Source organism: Dendropsophus ebraccatus, chromosome 1 (genome assembly GCF_027789765.1).
Source record: "Dendropsophus ebraccatus isolate aDenEbr1 chromosome 1, aDenEbr1.pat, whole genome shotgun sequence".
Taxonomy (NCBI): Eukaryota; Metazoa; Chordata; class Amphibia; order Anura; family Hylidae; genus Dendropsophus; species Dendropsophus ebraccatus.
Window position 1 is genome coordinate 162,701,595 of NC_091454.1, and position 22,943 is coordinate 162,724,537.

At 43.9% G+C, this 22,943-nt stretch overlaps 1 protein-coding gene across 1 annotated transcript in view; it reads right to left on the reverse strand.

Moving 5' to 3' along the window:
- Window positions 1-15,254, reverse strand: part of SECISBP2L (SECIS binding protein 2 like) — a 35,851-nt gene extending 20,597 nt beyond the window's left edge. Inside the window, exons 1-2 of the mRNA XM_069983181.1 lie at window positions 14,955-15,254; window positions 1,132-1,310 (exon numbers count right to left, since the gene is read on the reverse strand). Of these exons, the coding sequence (XP_069839282.1) occupies window positions 1,132-1,310; window positions 14,955-14,972 (197 nt within the window). The 5' untranslated portion in view covers window positions 14,973-15,254. The remainder of the gene's footprint in view (window positions 1-1,131; window positions 1,311-14,954) is intronic.
- Between the last annotated feature and the right edge of the window lie 7,689 nt (window positions 15,255-22,943).

Genomic DNA, 22,943 nt, shown 5'->3' on the forward strand with positions numbered 1-22,943 from the left:
ATTAAGTGTCACCCTATGTTGGACTTTAATATTGTTGCTGCTATTGGTACAGCATTGCACCTGAGGGTACATACTACTCAGAATATTTAGTTAACGGTGTATGCTTTAGACACTGTAAATAAATTAACCTGTTTGATGCAAAAGTTTTCATTTCCCACATTTCTTGATTACATGAACTATATGAAAACAAACCATTGATTACTCCTATATACATGAGTGTAGTATAATACACTAAAAAGTATATGTATTTTTTAGTGGGCACATATTCCATTGTATGTCTATACAGTGGCTGTCTTTCGTTAAAGGTATATGTTGGATGTGAACAGAGCCTTAAAGTAGTATTCCACTCTATTCAGTCTCATTCCTCTGATACGGAGCTGCTGCTTTCTGCTGAAGACACAAAAATCTATGTGTGAGGTTTTCTCTCTGTCTCCCCCCCACCCCCACCCCCTAACCCTGCCTTTTGAAAAGCCTAACGTTAACAAGTCCCTGACATGCTTTATCAGCAAGTTTGTAGCTTCTTTGTAATACTGGGAGGGTTAATCTGAGGTCAAGTTGCTGATGAACTCACTGCGATTATCCCTCCCAGCATTACAGAATTGCTATAAAGTTGCAGAGAGGTACTTGTTTACATCAGTCATCTCAGAAGGGAGGGGGAGACGGAGAGAACAGCTTACACATAGATTGTGTCTTTAGCAGAAGGCAGCCGCTCAGAACTGGGAGAAGGAGACTGAATATATAATAAGCATGGAATAAACTGTTAGTCTCACCATGGGCAGCAACATATGAAAAGTTATGTTTGAGTGAAATACCCCTTTAAATAGGTGTTCTTAGGTGTGACTTCAGAAACACTGCCCTATATCATGTGATATACAGATACTGTACACATCCTGCAAGTACACTCCTGTAATGTTACCATGACTCAGCAAACATTACCCAATCTAAACTGATGTATACTAGTATAATATTTACATAGACCAAAAAGCAAAGGTCAGTTATGTAATCGAATACTTCAGGTGACATACAGAGAACTGTAGCGTCTATTTATAACTAGTAGGTACTGTAAAAATCAGAGCTGCAGGAAAACATTTGCATAAGGTTGATATAACTTCAGGGAAAATGGCAGCTTACCTATTAGTCTGGTTTTCCTGTACAAAGGGGTAGCAGGTTATAAGGTAACTTGGAATAGGAGTGGGTTCCAGTCCACCAACATTTCCACTATCTCCAGGAAGAGACATTGGGATTGTGATGGCCTCAGCCCCCTTTTTCTGAGGAACAAATGGCTCCACCTCAGCAGACAGCTTTCCATTCTAAAAAGGAAAAAAAAAAAAAAATCATTGAAAATAAAAAGAAATGTATTCTTGTTTATCAGTTTTGAAGATGTGTAGTAGCCCCCATTTTTGAGACACAAATCAGGGCACAAAGGCGTAAAACCTGCTCCTTGTGAAAAACTATACTAAAAGGTTAGGTGGAACAAAGGTATTTGGGAATTTTTGGGAATCATGGTGTATACACGGCCCGATAATCGTTTAGCGAGGGCTGCAGGGACATCGTAAGGGTCCTATTCCACGGGCCGAGCAGGGCCCGATCAACGATATAAACGAGTGCCGATATTCCACGGCCCGATTATCGTTTAGTTATTTGTTACCGATGTCCTTGCAGCCCTTGTTTCATACATTACCTGTCCTGACGCAGGCCTTCTCCTTCTTCCTCCCTATCAGCTTTGGAGCAGCCTGTTTGAACTGACAGACCGCTCAGCCAATCACTAGCCGTGGCAGTCCTGGCCAGTGGCTGAGCTGCTGCTGAAATTGTTGGTCGCCCGCTGCGTCCGTTATTCCACGTAGCGATGCATGGTTTGGGAGTGATGATTTTAGGTCTGAACCTAAATGAATGATCAGCCGATGATACGATCATCGGCTACTCGTTCCCTCTATTCCACGTAGTGATAATCGGCCGAATCGCCGATTATCGCTTAGTGGAATAGGCCCCTTACCAATGCCCTTGCAGGCCTTGTCACCATACTTTACCTAAGCATGTTGCAGGTCTTCTCCTGCGCTCCTCCTTCCTCCTGGTCCCGCGCGCAGCAGCAGCTTCGGTGCGGCCTGTCTGAACTGACAGACCAGGACTGCCGCGGCCAGTGATTGGCTGAGCGGTCTGAAGATGGGCCGCACCGAAGCTGCTGCTGCTGCACACGGGACCGGGAGGAAGAAGGAGCGCAGGAGAAGACCTGCAACACACTTAGGTAAAGTATGGCACTTGTGAAATCGTCGGTTGCCCGCCGCGCATCGCTATTCCACGCAGGGATGCGAGGTCGGTGCCCGGTGATTTTAGGTTTGAACCTAAATAAATGATCAGCCGATAACACGATCATCGGCTGATCGTTGTCTCTATTCCATGGCTGACTATCGCTTCGTGGAATAGGACCCTAAGGGTCCTATTACACGGAGCGATTTTTAACGATTAATGACTAACGATAAAATAAGATTGCTTAGCGTTAACCTGAAATAGTTCACTATATCACACAGAACAATGGTCGTTAGATACGATCGTTACTACAATCTTTACTAAAATTGTTCACTCCTTCTGATCCCAGAAAAACAATGAACAACATGCGTTTACACTGAACGATTGGTAAACAAATGCGGAACTTGAGCAAACAAATGTGGAATTACAGCGAACGATTAGCGATATTTTAGGTTCAGATCAAAATCAACGGAACACGAACAATTTTTTCGATCGTTGCCTGCAATTACACACAACAATTATTGTTTAAATTCGAACGATAATGATTTTTGGCATAATAATCGTCCTGTGTAATAGGGTCCTAATACTGCGCTCTATACCACAGCTAAAAGTCAAGCTGTGAGGGGCAGTTTCTATTCTACACAACAATAAAGCTGGGCCTATATGTATAGCTCATAAACATTACACTAATAGGCAGCTACAGACATCTTGGAGCGGAATGGAGTTTAGGACAGACAGTGATCTGAAGAACATGTTCTTAAAAGCAGATATTTTAAAAGTCCACATATAATCCATCATTACATATCCTGAGCACACCTACTATTATTTCTATTAACAAGATTAACTCCATGACATCACAGTAATCCATTAAAGGATAAAAATAGACTTTGTAAGCTTGTCCTGGCTGTATGGAATAGGAGATAAACACATGCTAGGCCGGTCATCTATGTACTATAGGCTAACTGCTGGATTTAATGTACGCTGATTATTCTGTCATTACACAACGCTCATGTTAAAGAAGACCACATCAATGGTTCTTGCAAGCAATACAAGGATCTTCCACAGGTTTGAAAGGTATCATAACAAGCATGCTAACCCTGTTTTACACCCTGGTAACAAAGAGGGGGGTAGCAGAAGAGGAGCCTGGCAAGTGGAGAAAGTAGTATTTTTCAACCACTCATAAGAGGAATGACAAAGTTTCTTACATGCACTAGTACTATGCAAAGTTTTTTGGAAAATCAGTGACTAGAGATGAGGAAGTCTACAGTAGGAACTAAGCGAAGAGCTGCTTACCTATCTGCATTCTGCTCATCAGGCTGCAGGCTTTGAAGTCTGCTCCGCTCCCTGACACTCCTCCCGGGGTGCTGGAAAAAGATGGATCCAGACCTGAGACTGGGACAAGCTTCCTAGGACTGGATCCATCTTTTTCCAGCAACTGGGGAAGAGCGGCACAGAGCAGACTTCAAAGCCCGCAGCCTAATGAGCAGCATTCCGAAGTGCTCTGCTTTGTTCCTACTGTACATTTGCACATTGCTATCAGTGACCATCTAAACGCTTATAATGCTTAATAAAACTAAAACTATAAGCAGGTTAGAAGCATCTAGCTTGCGGATATGTCCCTATCGGCTTCACCCCCGGCTGGTGCCCGGGAATAGAACAGTATGCGGGAACAGGGCCACGGTTCAAGAAAAGGACCATGGCACTGGCTTCCCCGTGCCAACACCATTCTATCCATGTGAAATGTTTAAAACGAATGTAATGCTGGTACACTTGCTTTAGGTAGTGATGTAATAGTTTTACCATTTACCTCATCTGAACATACAGTGAGTAGAAGCTCTAGACAGGGTTTCCCACTCAAGAGCAGAAAGCTTCTGCACCAAAGGGGTCCCCCATTTGTACTGCCGCTGAGCGGCTCAGTTTGCTGGCCAGGCAGAGGTCATGTGGTGCACAGCATCACCATTTAACCCCAAGGTTACTTACCACTCATGGGTGTATATTCATCTTCACTACAGGCTCTAGTGATGATCATGTGATTGACCATCCTATCCTCTTATCCTGTACAAGATATTTGACAAATTTGTAACTCCTCCCATTCAAAAATCGTAACTATTATATTTTTCCTGGACAAATAGACTTTTTCAATAACATTCTTCAATTTATCATGCAACATAATGAAAAACAGAAAAAAAACATTTCTGGACCAAAATTGTCCAAAAACCCCAAAACCTGCAGCACTGCACCTATTAAAGGGGTAGTGCTGCGCTAAAAAAATTATTCACAAAATAACACACATTACAAAGTTATACAACCCCTACCCTGTGTTTCCCCCCACCCATGCCAGACTTGGAAGTGTGATGCACTATACTCACCTGATTCGTGTCGACCCCCGTCCATCTTAGGACAATGATGTCATCTTTTGGCGGGCGGCCGAACCGCTCTATCCGTCCCTCGTGCCGGCCCCCCTCTGCCGCGTCATCAGCTGCGATTGGCTGAGCATAACTGTGCTCAGCCAATCGTGTCCAGGTCATCCCACCTCCCGTCAGAAGTCCATTAGTCTAAGGGTCCTATTACATGGAGTGATTTTTAACGATTAACGACTAACGATAAACAATCGCAAACAAGACTGTTTATTGTTAACCTGAAATCGTTCACCATATTACACAGAACGATAATCGTTACATATGTTTGTTATAGTGATCGTTACTATGATCGTTTATTCCTTCTGATCTCAGAAAAACAATGTACAAGTTGCAATTACACTGAACGATTAGTGAAAAACTTGAGTGAATGAATGTGGAATTACAATGAACGATTAACAATAATTTCAGGTTCAGATCTAAATCAACGATTTTTCGATCGTTGCCTGCAATTACACAGAACGATTATCGTGTAAAGTCAAACGATATAATGATTTTTCACACGATAATCGTCCCGTGTAATAGGGCCATAAATCTTTTTTTTAACCCCGTTGACACATTGGCCATCTTGCGTCATGCTGTGGCTATTTGAGGGCTGGCCAGGTGTCTGTCCCCTGTTAAGCAAGCTCTGGCCCAGTCTGTGACGTGGGTTACAGCGGTCACATGATCTGCAGCTTTCTCCAATAGAAGTCAAGATAACTGAAGATCATGTTACCGCCAGTACCCACCTAACAGACGACCCAGACCCCGTGGATGCTGGCAAGAAAGGCAATAGAACCACATGACAAAATTATATAATAAAGTAGATAAAAATAAGAGTCGGGGCCACACTACTGATTTAAGTCTGCCTGACGCAGACTTAAAGCGACTCTGTACCCACAATCTGACCCCCCCAAACCACTTGTACCTTTGGATAGCTGCTTTAAAGGGGTAGTCCACCCAAAAAAAATTTCTTTCAAATCAACTGGTGCTATAAAGTGCCAGAGATTTGTAATTCACTTCTATTAAAAAATCTTAAGTCTTCCAGTACTTATTAGCTGCTGTATGTCCAGCAGGAAGTGGTGTTTTCTTTCCTGTCTGACCCAGTGCTCTCTGTTGCCTCCTCTGTCCATGTTAGGAACTGTCCAAAGCAGGAGCAAATCCCCATAGAAAACCCCTCCTGCTCTCCAGACTGGAAATAATACAACTTCCTTTTGGGCATACAGCAGCTGATAAGTACTGGAAGGCTTGAGATTTTTTAATAGAAGTAAATTACAAATCTCTGTCACTTCATGGCAGCAGTTGATTTGAAAGAAATTTTTTTTGGGTGGACTACCCCTTTAAATCCAAGATCTGTCCTGGGGTCCGTTCAGCAGGTGATCCAGTTATTGTCCTAAAAAACAACTTTTAAACTTGCAGCCCAGTGCCCAACAGACGTGGCTTAGAATATCTGTGCCCTAACTTTGCACCACCCCTCTGTCTCTCCTACTCACCCTTTTCATCATTAGTAGTGCCACTGAAACATTTCCTCCTGTCTGAACATTGCACAGGTGTCTTAACGATCCAGCCCATGTGCTGGGCTGACACAGGTGGGGAATAGTAGACAATCTGCCTGGAGCATTCCTAATGATGAAGAGGGCGGGGAGGAGGGACAGAGAGGTTGTGCCAGCCTAATGCATACACAATCTAGGCTACGCCGTTGGGCACGGGGCTGCCAGTTTAAAAGTTGTTTTTCAGGACAACAACTGCATCACCTGCCAAATGGACCCCAGGACAGATCTTAAATTAAAAGCAGCTATCTGAAGGTTTAGGGGGGTCAGATTGTGGGTACAGAGTCGCTTTAAATCAGTAGAAAGACCGAGGCTGCCATGAAAGCTAAGTATAGCCCTCCAGCAGCCATGGCAACTGATTGGGGGGGGGGGGGGGGGGCTGATCAGTGCTCTGACAGATCCATCACCAGTCAGGTTATAATGCGCATGCTGCAATTAATATTGCAGTGTTCTGAGTGTTTTGACTTATGTCTGTATCTCAAGTGTTTCTTGCTTACTCAACCTTCATAGTCCTTAGATCTTCTTTATATAGAGAATCTATGGGAAGAGGAAAAATGGGCTGAGTACAGTATGTAAGTATCTCCTAATGTGCAAAAACTGCTGTAAGTATTCATTTCCACATGGTCCACTATACCTGCAGAACAAGTTCGCAATCTAATGGAACCTATTACAAATCACAATGCTGCAACTAAGCATAAACACAAGGTATATGCTTTTGCAGTTACCTATTTTGTATGTAGATTATCTATATTAGACCCCGGCCCCATGTCTATATGTCTTATTAGAGAGCATATGGGCATAATAAATGGTGATCCAGATGAACCAGTTAAATTAAATATATGTTTCCATGTCTTTATCCATGTCTGGTTTCCACACTTTTCCTGGGCTGGAATATATTCTGCCTACAAATCCTCAAATCCACGAATCTTCTGTGCTCATGTACGATTGGGTTATATGTTTATATGGCTAAATATATTTTACTTTTATAAAATAGTGGATTTTATTAGTTTATAGTCCATGAAACACAAGACTAAAACAGTACATGTGACTCTCTATCAGCGAGCATACATCTGTCACGAAGAAACATTTAACTCCAGAAATGAGTCATTGGTCACACCGTGCCATTCACTGAGAGGAAGATATACATTGTATATACAAGTAAAACAATGGGATCTAAGGTATCGGAAAATATGTGATAATAAACCAAAGCTGTCTTTTTTGCAGAGGAAATTGTAAAAGGAAATGAAGGTGTATGTCAGTGTTCTCAACTCCAGTTCTCACGAACAGGTCATGTTTTGAGAATTTCCCATACAGAGAACACATGTGATAATACCTGATGCACTGAGTATAATTATATCACCTGTGAAATTCTAAGGAAATCCTCAAAACATGACCTCTTGGTGAGGCCTGAGGACTGGAATTGAGAAGCACTGGTGTATTTGGTTCTATATAAAATGATGAACCCTTGAAAGAATTGTGCCGTACGGGCCCCCTCCACACTACATTGATATCTGTCCAACTTTATTTCTCCCTATGAGGCAAAAGGTTGCATATGATTTTGTGACTGTTGCCAAATTGACATCATATCCTATAATTTTGCAATAACCATATAGTTGCTTATAACTTTTTCCATAAAGAACCACTAAGGTCACACTTGGATTATATAGGATATTCATCCGCTCTGCCCCCTCATCCATATGCACAAACTCTTTCTGCTCTTACGTCCCAGGATGCCTCCTAGCCCCCAAATGCACGGCTATGCCCAGAAGCTCCAGTAAGCTTGCCCCTTACCCATATGTATGAACTTCTGCTGTGATGTTTCTAATCTTCAGCAAGTTCCCAGGCTGCCATGGAGGAGATCTCACTGAGGATTACAACAGAAGGAGTTTATGCATATGGATGAGACAACGTGCCAGGAGGGCATAGCAGAGCACTTAGGAGCTAGGGAACCCCCAAACATACCGATCTGCATATACCGATTTCTCCAGAACAGCGCAGTGGATCTGAAAACAAAGTACACCGATGTGATCAGGGTCAGCAAAGCTATAGCCCCAAACCAGGTTTGTACAACCTAACAGACAGATTGTCTTTAAACTGGCCACACACACATTAGCACTGGGTATGTATTTTTTTTTTCTCAAGGGGATAACAGCAGTTTATACCTCTTGCCCCATTAAGAACACATACACGCTCATGTGTGTATTGGGGGGCACAGCAGAGAGCTGTCAGGGCCACCAAACGCTTAGTCAACAATTTAAAGGGATTATCCAGCGCTAGAAAAACATGGCCACTTTTCCCCCTACTGTTGTCTCCATTTCAGGTGCGGTTTGCAATTAAGCTCCATTTACTTCAATGGAACTGAGTTTAAAAACCCCACCCAAACTGGAGACAACAGTAGGGGGAAATTGGCCATGTTTTTGTAGCGCTGGATAACCCCTTTAGGGTATATTCACACGGACGGGCTCGCAGCGAGATTCTCGCTGCGAGCCCGGCAGGTCCTGGCAGTTCCCATACACTACATACTTGCTGCGGTCTAAACGACCGCAGCGAGTATGTAATTGTACCGCCCTTAACCCCTTCTGCTCCCCCGCTGTAAGCATACTTTACCTGTTCCTTGCTGCACGGGTCCGGCGTCCTGCTCTCCCGTCCGGCCAATCAGTGTGTTGCCCAGCAGCAGCCACTGATTGGCCGGGCGGGAGAGCAGGACGCCGGACCCGTGCAGCAAGGACAGGTAAAGTATGCTTACAGCGGGGGAGCTAGGCGGGAGCAGAAGGGGTTAAGGGCGGTATAATTACATACTCGCTGCGGTCGTGTATGGGAACTGCCAGGACCTGCCGGGCTCGCAGCGAGAATCTCGCTGCGAGCCCGTCCGTGTGAATATACCCTTAATATGTATGTGTACATTTATTGTCATTGTACTATCTCAACCTAAACAGCCTGTTGCAGTCTCCTCATGTACAATGTGCTAGACCTGCTGCACTGCCACAGTATATATTTAGTCTGTATATAATATGGCAGTTTCCTCCATGTACACTTACAGCCGTTGTGTATACAGACATTGCACTGCCACAGCATACGGACACTGACGGCTCTCCTCTTTTTGCCTCTAAGGCGTGGGGAGGGGTAACTGCAGGAAAGAGTATGGAAAAGTAGAGATAGATTTTAGCAAAAAAATACAAAATATTGATATTGAGAATCGTCAAAAAATATTTAAAAAACAAGATTTTATTTTTTTAGCTATATCGCCCAGCCCTAAATGTAGGTTATGTGGAAAATGCTGTAGATATGTAAGAGATGAACACATGGTATAAGTATAGAATGGACCGCCAACATTTCATAAATGTCAAGGAGTTTACATACGTATATAGAAGGATGACACATTCTACTACTATAACCAAAAATCCAGAAAAGACATAAGACTGCTCTAGAGTGAACAGTATAGCAATTCTGCAATGGCTTCCTATTGTTTCGTTTCTATAGCTCTCATACACTTTTGCCTACTGTAACAGATAACATACAACCACAGTATAGTCATGTTTTACACACTAGACTTTAAATAATCTGCGGTGAAGTATTCTGCTCCTAATTTATTAAAGAGTAGAAGTAGGAAGAAATAAAAAAAAAGAAAAAAAAAAAAAAAAAAAAAAGAGAATGACGCCAAGATCGAAATATTGACGTTGTGTTTGTTGTCTGTTACCATAGAGTTGTATACATCTGAGTAAGAGCTGTACAAACAAGAAAGGTCCTGATATTTCATTGTAGATGGACTAGGACAATAAAACAAATTTAGTTTAACAAGGTGAATCCATCGATTACACGGCATATTTCTATTTTGGTATTTGTTTCCTCTTTCCCTTTACTGGCTGGAGCTGATCTGAAGGGCTGGGTTATATAAGGTGTTTCCTGATCCTTAGAAGTACATAGAACACTACATACTGGCCATTTAGCTCTTACATAGCAATCATCTTTATTTAGTGCCAAGAAATTCCCTAGCTCTTTACAGCTAATGATTTGTTTGTGGTTTTCTATTTTGCTTTCTTATTACCTACACATATTTATTTTTCCTTTTCTACATAACAGACAAAGACTTACCCAGATAGGAATACAACATTTATGGCCGTTTTTCTCAATGGTCTATAGACTTGTACTATCACAGGAGCTGTAAATGAAGCCCAGCCTTTGTCTTTTGTGTAGCTACTAGTGACAGATAGCTACACACAGAAGATGTCACTAGCAGGAACAGGCTGGTAAGCTGCCCCCTGGACAGAACTACTGTATATATTGAGATAAAAAAATTAATGCTTTTGTCTATTGTCATTTACACTCAACTGGGAGTCAGTAAATGCAGAGCATTGTATGATCCACCTAACAGAAACCACAACGTTTTCACACAACACTGACAGACACCATTAAGCAGCCAGCGCCTTGGAGCATTAGCAATCTCCAGTATCCACAGTCAGTGGTAACATGGTGAAACATAGATGAAACAAGGCACGTGTCTTTCAGTCTAAATCAATTATCTCCAAGGAACATAAAATTCTATTTAAAGGTTTGGAGTATAATGCACTTCCTTATGTGACCCAAGTTGAAGGAATGCTAGCCATGTAGTCAAACCAGAAATCTGCATGTTTTCAGAAACATCCCGCTGACGATCAAGCAAGCACAACTACTTATAGTGTGAAGCACCATGGGAAGCCGTGATAACCCCTGAAATGTATGTGAAGGCCAAGGTATTCTAATACACGTTCCAGAGAGTATTACTGAACATTTCCAGAGGTGTATGTCAGAGGGAATTATACCTGTTACATTCATTTACAGTATCATTACTTGGCACACAGTTTGTTGTTCACAAATGAAGCTTATGACTGCTAACATCAGGTATGCCATAAAATCAAACAAGGGAAAATTCCATGGAGAAATAGGGCAAACTTATGGCATCATCTTCCAACAAATCATTCACATTTTGACACATACTCAAGCATCTAGCACACATTTGGAGCACACGTTATCTATGTATGACTGACAGCTCATTGCTCAGAATACAAATAAAGATAATGGTGGCAATTTTTGGTAGTCCGTCTACCAACAGACAGATGGATGATTGACAAGATGTTCCATCAACCACCTGTTATCTAATGTGTATGGGGAGGTTAAGGTCAAGTTTACATAAAGCACTTATTTTAGTTTTTTATTAGCCAAACAAAAAGAGGAACTGTATAAAAGTTTCCTATTATTATTACTACCCTGTGTAAAAGTCTATCACATAATGCCAATGTCTTACATGTGGATTTTCCATGGACTTGCTACAGACTGCACCCTTTGCAGCAATTGCAGTAAGTGAAATCTGCAAGTCCACAGTACAAATCCGCATGAAGTGTATGCAGAATTAGTGAGGAATTCTTCCTTGATGTAAGATTTCGCTGTACTAGTTATCTTGTAAATACCCCCAATCAGATTTTGGCAATTTTTCAAAGTCTCCCTTTCATACTCTACCTTCACTACAAGTCTGGCACATAGATATATTCATTGGAAACCAGCTCATTGGGAAAAATCATTCGCTAAGAAAAGTAAGTGGAAATAGATGATCAAGATACATGACTCATTCATTGTAAATCTGGTTCTAATAAAACCCAAACTGATACAGGACGTTCTGGAAAAACACCACTTATAATAAAGGTCAACAGCACATTCAATAAGATACGTGGACTAAAAATTATAATAAAGCTACATGTATTTTATAAGCTATGAATAGATTTTATTTTTCAAAATGAAGTTACTTGAAATGAGTGCCATCCATGCCAACAGCATCTAAATAACTTTAAAGAAGAGTAAAAAAAAAAAAAAAAAATACACACACACACACACACACACACACACTAACTCAACAAGCCTTCCTTTTCAGCACATAAGGAAGCTCAGTGAAGAAAACAGGTTATTGTCTCACATTCTACTAAACGTGTTATCAATACCATATAAAACTATTGTCTTATCAATGCCATATAAAATACACAGCATGCAAAGCCGCATTCTGCCTATGATGGCAGCTGTTGTGGAACTACAACTCTCAGCAAGTCCTGGAACCCTCAAGCAGCTGCAATCTCACTGCAGCCTTAGACATTTACCAGAATCTAAAAGTGCAAAATGTAGAATGGGAAGGAAATCCCTGGTGCTTGCATTTACCATAAAGTAAGCAGGCTGCATGGCATTCCTTGTACAGGTCAGTGACACGCACCGCACTCACCGGGTGACATACATCTAATGATAGTCACCAAAATCTGACAACAAGCAGAAGACAATATACTGCAGGTCTTTCTGCAAATCCTACGACAACAGGTGATAGAACAGCTATTCAGTCACAGAAAAGCAATTGTGATCCCAGTCACTAGTAGAGATGAGTGAATTTACAGTAATTCAAATGCCGATCATAAAGGTTCAGACAAACCCAAACGTCTTGTAAGTTTGCTCATCTCAAGTGACTAGTTGTAGTCTTCTCTAAGATCTATCATTATAACCTGCACAGAAGTGTTCAGCTGTTGGAAACTGATAGGGACAACATTAGATGGAAAAACAAATATCCCTATGGATGCTTTCTGATCAGCACAAATCAGACATGAAGACCCCACTGCTGCCATAAGTATTACACCCCACCTAAGTACCACAGTCACCCCACTCTTATTTAAATAGACTGCCAGGTATAGAGAGAAAGACAGAGGTGTATGGGAATAGAAGGAAGCTGGGTGCAGTAGGGCAGAGTAAGGGGGCAGAAAGTGGGGTGTAACGTGGGGTATAGGGGCACATAGTGGGGTGTAACGTGGGGTATAGGGGCAAACAGCTGGGCGTAGTAATGTGGGGTATAGGGGGCAGATAACCGCGTGTAGTAATGTGGGGTATAGGGGGCAGGTAGCCAGGTGTAGTAATGTAAGGGGGCAGATAGCCGGGTGTAGTAATGTGGGGTATAGGGGGCAGATAGCCGGGTGTAGTAATGTGGGGGGGCAGATAGCCGGGTGTAGTAATGTGGGGTATAAGGGGCAGATAACCGCGTGTAGTAATGTGGGGTATAGGGGGCAGGTAGCCGGGTGTAGTAATGTAAGGGGGCAGATAGCCGGGTGTAGTAATGTGGGGTATAGGGGGCAGATAGCCGGGTGTAGTAATGTGGGGGGGCAGATAGCCGGGTGTAGTAATGTGGGGTATAGGGGGCAGGTAGCCGGGGGTAGTAATGTGGGGTATAGGGGGCAGATAGCCGGGTGTAGTAATGTGGGGTACAGGGGGCAGATAGCAGGGTGTAGAAATGTGAGGGGGCAGATAGCCGGGTGTAGTAATGTTGGGTACAGGGGGCAGATAGCCGGGTGTAGTAATGTGTGGGGGCAGATAGCCGGGTGTAGTAATGTGAGGGGGCAGATAGCCGGCTGTAGTAATGTGAGGGGGCAGATAGCCGGGTGTAGTAATGTTGGGTACAGGGGGCAGATAGCCGGGTGTAGTAATGTCAGGGGGCAGATAGCCAGGTGTAGTAATGTTGGGTACAGGGGGCAGATAGCCGGTTGTAGTAATGTGAAGGGGCAGATAGCCGGCTGTAGTAATGTGAGGGGGCAGATAGCCGGGTGTAGTAATGTTGGGTACAGGGGGCACATAGCCGGGTGTAGTAATGTTGGGTACAGGGGGCACATAGCCGGGTGTAGTAATGTGAGGGGGCAGATAGCCGGGTGTAGTAATGTGTGGGGGCAGATAGCCGGGTGTAGTAATGTGAGGGGGCAGATAGCCGGGTGTAGTAATGTGTGGGGGCAGGTAGCTGGGTGTAGTAATGTGAAGGGGCAGATAGCCGGCTGTAGTAATGTGAGGGGGCAGATAGCCGGGTGTAGTAATGTTGGGTACAGGGGGCAGATAGCCGGGTGTAGTAATGTCAGGGGGCAGATAGCCGGGTGTAGTAATGTGTGGGGGCAGGTAGCCGGGTGTAGTAATGTGTGGGGGCAGATAGCCGGGTGTAGTAATGTGAGGGGGCAGATAGCCGGGTGTAGTAATGTGAGGGGGCAGATAGCCGGGTGTAGTAATGTGAGGGGGCAGATAGCCGGCTGTAGTAATGTGAGGGGGCAGATAGCCGGCTGTAGTAATGTTGGGTACAGGGGGCAGATAGCCGGGTGTAGTAATGTGAGGGGGCAGATAGCCGGGTGTAGTAATGTCAGGGGGCAGATAGCCGGGTGTAGTAATGTCAGGGGGCAGATAGCCGGGTGTAGTAATGTCAGGGGGCAGATAGCCGGGTGTAGTAATGTCAGGGGGCAGATAGCCGGGTGTAGTAATGTCAGGGGGCAGATAGCCGGGTGTAGTAATGTTGGGTACAGGGGGCAGATAGCCGGGTGTAGTGATGTGTGGGGGCAGATAGCCGGGTGTAGTAATGTGGGGTACAGGGGGCAGATAGCCGGGTGTAGTAATGTCAGGGGGCAGATAGCCGGGTGTAGTAATGTCAGGGGGCAGATAGCCGGGTGTAGTAATGTCAGGGGGCAGATAGCCGGGTGTAGTAATGTCAGGGGGCAGATAGCCGGGTGTAGTAATGTCAGGGGGCAGATAGCCGGGTGTAGTAATGTTGGGTACAGGGGGCAGATAGCCGGGTGTAGTGATGTGTGGGGGCAGATAGCCGGGTGTAGTAATGTGGGGTACAGGGGGCAGATAGCCGGGTGTAGTAATGTGTGGGGGCAGATAGCCGGGTGTAGTAATGTGAGGGGGCAGATAGCCGGGTGTAGTAATGTGAGGGGGCTGACAGCTGTGTGAGTACCTGCTCGTTAATCTCCATGGTTGCAGGGCCTCACTATAAGGAGCGGCCTGGCAGCGGTCCCTTCCGTTCTCTGTGTCTACTCGGCCTGTGAGGAGGAGTTGTCGGTAGCGGCTTCTCCCATCTTATTCCTGCCAGCGTTCCTCCTTACTGTACCGGAGTTGCTGTTCCCTTTGCTCGGCCTCAGTCCACACCCCACCCCGAGCCGCCCTGCTACGTAACACCCGCCGAACCCGCGGCCTTGGGCGGAGCACAGAGCGCAGTGACAGGGAGTCAGCTGTGACGGAAGCCGTCCAGGTCCTTTCTCAGCTGAAGGCGAAGTGGCTGTCATTAGGCGTGTCACGTATTGCTTGATGTAACCCTGGCGGCCGCATTGTTACGACCTCCAGCCACCTAACATCATCTAGTGTCTACGATCACCTCAGATCCACCAGTGACTCCTAAATTTAAGGGCTTCTCCAGTTTAGTGTGAAAAAGTTTCAACTGCATTTACCCTTTATGTTGTAGGTATATAAACAGATGCCAATATATGCCATAGAGTACTGGCTGCACAATTCAGGTATGTTCACACGCTGCGGATTTGCTGCAGATGTCCTGTAACTCCTCTGATTGTGTAGTGCGCACAAACCACTATGAAGACTATGATCTGTCTGAAAAAATAAAACAATGATTTGCCCATATCAGCCAATCACAGCTCAGCTTTCATTTTAAAAGAGTTTAATAAGAAATAAAAGGTCAGCTCTGATTGGTTGCCATAGGCCAGGCATCCTCAACTGGCGGACCGCGGTCCATACGCGGACTGTGGAGGCCAGCTGTCCAGACCCCTGCTCGCAGCTCAGTATACCTGTTCACTAAGCTGTGCTGCTTCCCTCTGCACAGTAACTACAAGCGCTCATAGTTACCATGCGGCAGCACTGACAGAGAGGGAGCCATTGGCTCCTCCCCTGTCAGTCACTCTTGTGGCCGCATCGGTCACAAGAGGCCACTCTCTGTCTCTGGTGCCGGCGCTCGAGTGACGTAACTGGAGTGCCGGTGCCAGGACAAGATGAGAGCAGTATAAGTGTTTGTTTTTTTAAGTTATATGTGAGGGGGAGCACAGGGAGGCCAGATACTACTGGGGAGCACAAAGCAGGGGTCTATTTACTACTGGGGGAGTACACAGGGGGGCTAAATACTACTGGGGAGCACAAAGCAGGGGTCTATATACTACTTGGGGAGCACACAGGGGGGGCTATATCCTACTGGGGAGCGCACAGGAGGGCTATATACTACTGGGGAGTGCACATGGGGGCTATATACTACTGGGGGAGCGCACAGGGAGGCTATATACCTCTAAGGGAAGGAACAGGGGGCTGTATAATATTGGAGGAGCGCACAGAGGGGCTATATAACACTAGGGGAGCACACAGAGGGGCTGTATACTACTGGGAGAGCACACAGAGGGGCTATTTACTACTGGGGGAGTGCACAGGGGTCTATATTCTACTGGGGGAGCGCACAGGGGGACTATATAGTACTGGGGGAGCGCACAGGGGGACTAAATACTACTGGGGGAGCGCACAGGGGGCTATATACTACTGGGGGAGTGCACAGAGGGCTATATACTACTTGGGGAGCGCAACACTACCGATGTTCAGCTTGGACCCTAACCTGACAACAGACCCTGATAAGTTAACCTTCACTAAAAATTGTTGAGTACCCCTGATCTAAGCAAATCAGACAGTTCTTATAATCACTTTTTATAAATTCTCTCTATGACTTGTATACAAATCCCCATTCTGCTATCCCAATGCCTTCTCTATCAGACACCCAGTGCTGGACCGGAGTACCTTGGGCCCACCAGAGATAATCATTCTTGGGACCCACCTTTTTAGCCACCACACTTATTTATGTTAACATAGGTTAGGGTCCTTTTACATCTTGCAGTATATGGTTGCTTGCAAAGCCTTAACAAGGCACGATTACACAGAGAGATGTGTGGCCAATAACGATGATTTTTACGTCCGCACAAAAGATCAAATCAGCTGGCTAGTGGGCATTTGCCCCGTCATAGCCTGATTTCTGATACTTTTAACGGCTGAATATTGGCTGGATAAGCGTTTCCAGTTACAGATAAATCGGCTAGATTAAACATGACGTAACACAGTTTTTGCATGCATGACATCACTGTATACTTGAATACAAAAGTCATACAGCTACCAAATAATAACGGTACATAAAGAACAAATATTAAAGCCCATATATATTACAGCCAAACTGTTACTAGCCAAATCCTGTATACCTAGACCAATATAACCAATAACACTAGTACATAAGGGGCAAATATTACCACCATATTGTGATTGACCAAATCCAATATACTAAGACCAATAATACCAACAGTACTATTTTACAAGGGAGAAATACTGCCACCACATACCGACTAATGCCACCACTCTGCTATCGAGTAAAATCCATTGGACAAAGACCCATATCACCTCATACAATGACCATATAAAGGTAGAGACCACCCCTACACAGGTTCTATACGCCATATAAATGATTACAGTGCAGTTACATCCAGTGACTCACAGGGGGTGAGTCACTGGCTGTGAAAACCTCTCCTGTTCTGTGCAGTTACTGTCAGGGACAGAGGTGGCAAAAGAGAGCACTGTGTACTTACTGCAGGACATACAGCAGCTGATAAGTACCGGAAAACCTGACATTTTAAGTAATTTACAAATCTGTGTAGCTTTCTGGCACCAGTAGATTTAGGGAAAAAAAGTATTCACTTAATTACGCCTTTAATTTGAAACTCTAATTATGCTCCTATGCAGATTTAAGCAGGGTGGGGATTTCACTTGTGTTTGTCATCTATTGGAGTCTTCTCTGTAAAACGTTTGATCTCATGTATACATTTTTATAATTGATTAAATAGTAGATTTTTATTAAATGTATTTTTGGCACTCTTTGAACTCCATTTCATTGAGACGAGTTTACACATTACAGTTTCTACATGATGGATATAGAGATACAAATTACTAAACATGTGTTAAAAAAAGTATAATGGTAAAGATTGCCATGTAAGAGACAAGGGCTTTCAGGACTTTATTATCTTGTCCCATCTGTCCACAGGAGTGGCTTAGTAACATGCCGAAGTGCTTTTTATGGAAGCTATTATTTCAAATATGAGAAAAAATGTGAATTTATATGCACAACCACTTCAACCCCTATGGTTTGCTGATCATAAGTATGAATGTGAAGTGAAAATAAACACGCCATGTTTCATTTTATTTCACAGACTTTCTAGGTTGATATCTAGTATTGTCAGAATATAAAGAAGTAAATAAATCAGTTAGTTTTTCCTTATTTTACAGTCACATTTTGCTTTTATTTTACTATGTGTAAATCTAGCCTCAAAGTGCCTTTTTCCTTTAAAGTGTCAATGTCGTTATAACTTTCAAAATCTAATTCAACAGTAGATGTGATACAAAGCAAATTTGCCATATACATTCATTATTTATTTTTTAGTTATCATGGACAACACGGCACTTCCTGTTTTCTGACAGTATTTTTTCTCAAAGAGTCAGAAAACAGGAAGTCCTGTGTATCCCAGGCCATCTGAGCGCTCACAGAGAGAAGGCAGTCATGTGACTGATGGACACATTGAGCCGTGACTCTCTGTACTGGCCGGAATTCCTGTGTTTATTCTGTTTTTTTCAACTAGCACAAGTCAGAAAATCTGCCTTCAGGAGACTGGACCTGGATTTCTGGAAAGTTTAGCTTTATTTTACAGCAGGATAACAAAAAAAAAAATAATGAATGTATATTGGAAACTTGTTTTATATCACATCTACTGTTGATTTAGATTTTGAAAGTTATAACGACAGCGACACTTTAAATCTCTCTTGGGTTCACATTCATGAAAAACCACATCAAAATCAGCACTAGAATTCACAAGGCAAATTCTGCACTGATTTTATGGTGTTTCTTTCAGAGTTGTTTTTGCTCTTGTGAACATACCCTGAAAGCAGCTGGTGCAAAAGGTCCTCTGCTCTTATAGTTTGCTACAATATATCGATGTAGGGAAAATGTTAAAGTCAGATCAGTTCAGAGTCCAGGCTATTTAGCTCACTTACGATTGCAGAGACTGGATACAACTGTATGACCTTCTCAGCAGTGAAGAGAATGAGGTCTGAATACAGTTTCTGTTATAAAGCTATAAAATATATTGGGCAGATATATCAGACCCCATTCACACCACATCTTGCTGTCTGGTGTTTGAATATGTAGAATACTATCAAAAATGTATTCCAACCTATACTGCAGGGGAAAGCAAAAAAAAGTCACGTAAATGGTGCTTTATTTAAAGGAGAAGTCAGGCAAAAATTTTTAATAAAGCATTGTATTGCCCCCCAAAAAGTTATACAAATCTTCAATATACACTTATTACGGGAAATGCCTATAAAATGCTTTTCCGTGCACTTACTACTGCATCAAGGCTTCACTTCCTGGATAACATGGTGATGTCACGACCCGACTCCCAGAGCTGTGTGGGCTGTGGCTGCTGGAGACGATGATGGCAGAGGGATGCTCAGTGTCCCCCCAGTGCCCTGTGTCCCTCAGTGTTCCCCTGCCATCATCCTCTCCAGCAGCCACAGCCCGCACAGCTCTGGGAGTCGGGTCGTGACATCACCATTTTATCCAAAAGAACACTGCAGAGACACCATCACATGTCTCGACGTCAGTGAACCCCGAAACAGCTGTTTGTGGATGGATACCTTGCTGAGGTGGTTTCCTTGATTGGAGAACACTTTGGCTTGGTTGTTCCTTCCCGGAGGGAAGGTCTGGCTAGTTCACTGACGTCGAGACATGTGATGGTGTCTCTGCAGTGTTCTTTTGCATATTCGATTTCCCAGGGGGCAATGTTCTAGAATACACTGACGTTGAGACACGTGATGGTGTCTCTGCGGTGTTTTGGTTGATCTCCCTGAGGTCAACCAACGTCCTTTTGCATCACCATTTTATCCAGGAAGTGACATCACCATTTTATCCAGGAAGTGAAGCCTTAATGCAGTAGTAAGTGCGGGAAAAAAAGCACTTTATAAGCATTTCCTGTAATACATGTATATTGGTGATTTGTATAACTTTTCCTTCACAATACTGAAATATAGAAGGCGCCACCTGATCTATGAATAACCTTCCTAAATGGTAGCAAGTCAACTGTAGTAAAACATGACTTTTTCCCTAATCCATGTAGACTGTGGTATATCTAAAGCAAACACTTTCTTGAAATATTTTAATAAACATCACAATGAGTGTGGGATCTGTATGTGGAACTCTAGATCTATAGCCCTTTGTCTTTGCTTTCAACACAAATCTTCCATTGTGCAAGAGTACAGATGGAGTATGAAGGAATGCATTAAAACTTGTTTAAAGTTCTATGCCAAATGCAACCTCTGTGCTCTGACATTTTGTAGGACTTGCAGTGGTAAATGAAAATGTCAGTTTTTTTTGCAGTGAAATGGCACATGTACATTGTTTATTTGAATGGTAAAAATAACAGTGGACATTTTAAATTTCAAATAGTCTTTCTGGCTACAACACAATAAGGTCTTGTGTTTCTTCCAAATAAATTGTATTAGAGGAATGTTTCCATCCAAGAGATTAAAATGACTCTGTACCCACAATCTGACCCTCCCCCCCCCCCCCCCCCCCCAAACTGCTTGTACCATTAGACAGCTGATTTTAATCCAAGATCTGTCCTGGGGTCCGTTCGACAGGTGATGCTGTTATTGTCCTAAAAAAACAACTTTTTAACTTTCAGCCTTGTGCCGAACGGCCATGGCCTAGATTGTGTATGCATTAGGCTGGCACACCCTCTCTGTCCCTCCTCCCCACCCTCCTCATCATTAGGAATGCTTCAGGCGCATTTTCTACTATTCATCAGCTGTGTGAGCACGGCACATAGGCTGGATCATTAAGGCCACTTCCAACATAAATAGGCTAATCAGCCATGCTGCAACCACTTACTGCGGTGTGTGTACTGGGGATTGTCAGTCCAGTCCTAGTATCCAATCAATAATAACACAACACCATAAATATTTGCGGTTACTTTATAGTAATATATAGTGTAATCACACAAGTCTATGTAGCAAACTGCATATACAGTACATCACCACGGTGCACGAATACTTTTCCTGGGTGAGAGAGGCAATTGTATACTTCGCCCAAGCACTTGAATGCATTAGCCCTGCTTGGGCGAAGTATACAATTGCCTCTCTCATGCTGGAAAAGTATTCGTGCACCGTGGTGATGTATATGCAGTTTGCTACATAGACTTGTGTGATTACACTATATATTACTATAAAGTAACAGAAAATATTTATGGTGTTGTATTATTGATTGGATCGTTAAGGCACCTGTGCAGTTTTTAGTGGAGAGGAATAGAAAAAATGGTGAAGAGGGCGGGGAGGAGGGGCAGAGGGGTGGTGCAAAGTTAGGGCACAGGTACTCCAAGCCACGGCTGTTGGGCACTGGGCTGCAAGTTTAAAAGTTGTTTTTTAGGACAATACCTGCATCACCTGCCGAACGGGCCATAGGACAGATCTTGAATTAAAAGCAGTTATCCGAAGGTAAAAGAGGTTTGGGGGGGACAGATTGTGGGTACAGAGTCGGTTTAAATAGAGCATAAAATAATTCTAGGGTGCCTGCACATGTACAAGTTGTGCTCAGGTAATTGCCGAAAATATGCGGCACAAATGCTTCATGGTTTACTGCTAGTTGTGATTTCCATTTACTTTACTGCAACACTGTGGCGGCTGGGGGAAACGTGATTGCGGCTATGCTGCAATTACCACAGCACAACAGGTTATTGTACAGGCACATGCAAGGTGTGTTTCAATGTTCATAGAAGCAGGTCAATCCCCCGTTGGGCCCCTGAGCTGTGGTGGGCACGCACTTGAGTCTAGGTGTAACGGAGACCCAGTCACTCATTGAGTCTCTGACTGTCTGGCTGTGCAACAGCCAAGATGACATGTTAAACCACCTTGCTACTCGCATGCTGTGTCGGTGTAGAAGTGGACCCATCTCTCTCTTCTCCCTCCCTGAGGCCCCACTCCTGAACGCACAGTAATGCCAAACACATTGGGGGAGATTTATCAAACATGGTGTAAAGTGAAACTGGCTCAGTTGCCCCTAGCAACCAATCAGATTCCACCTTTCATTTTCCAAAGAGTCTGTGTGGAATAAAAAGTGAACTCTGATTGGTTGCTAGGGGCAACTGAGCCAGTTTCACTTAACACCATGTTTGATATATCTCTCCCATTATTCTTACTCCATCAGTTTATAGTTAGTTTTCTTTTTTTTTTTGCTGTAGGAGGCATCTTTACCCAAGCAAACCACAATACATGATAAGCAAAAATGAAAGATGACATTCAAAAGTATAACTGATCCTGCAAAAAAAAGCCCCTATGTGGCTCTGATAGCAGAAAAATAAAAGTGTGTGGTAAGAGGGGTTAACCACTTACCACACCTTCATATTACAGAACCACAAGACCTTAGATCAGCGATGGGGAACCTCTGGCCCCTGAGACCTCCCGATGCGGCCTGTGGCTCCCCTGTGATGTGCGCACCGCTCTGGTGAGGCAGGAGCCGGCATTCACAGCATCTTCCTGTGTCTCTGACACAGGAGAATACTGTGAGTGCCATCCCCTTACCCACCAGAGCAGCGCACGTCATCCTTCTCCTGCGTGCCGCATGCGATGACGTCATTTCATCTCGCGCCACCTGCAGGAGAAGACGGGCACGGGCTAGAGGGGAGAGAACAGGACCTGGGCAGCGTGGGAGCGGAGGAAAGGTGAGTGGGATGTTTATTTTTTTTTATTCGGGACAGGCCCTGGAGGTTGACTAGGCTACCAGGGACATGACTGGGAGGGGGGGGGGGGTTAACTAGGCTACCAGGGACATGACTGGGGGGGGGGGGGGGGGGAACTAGGCTACCAGGGACATGAC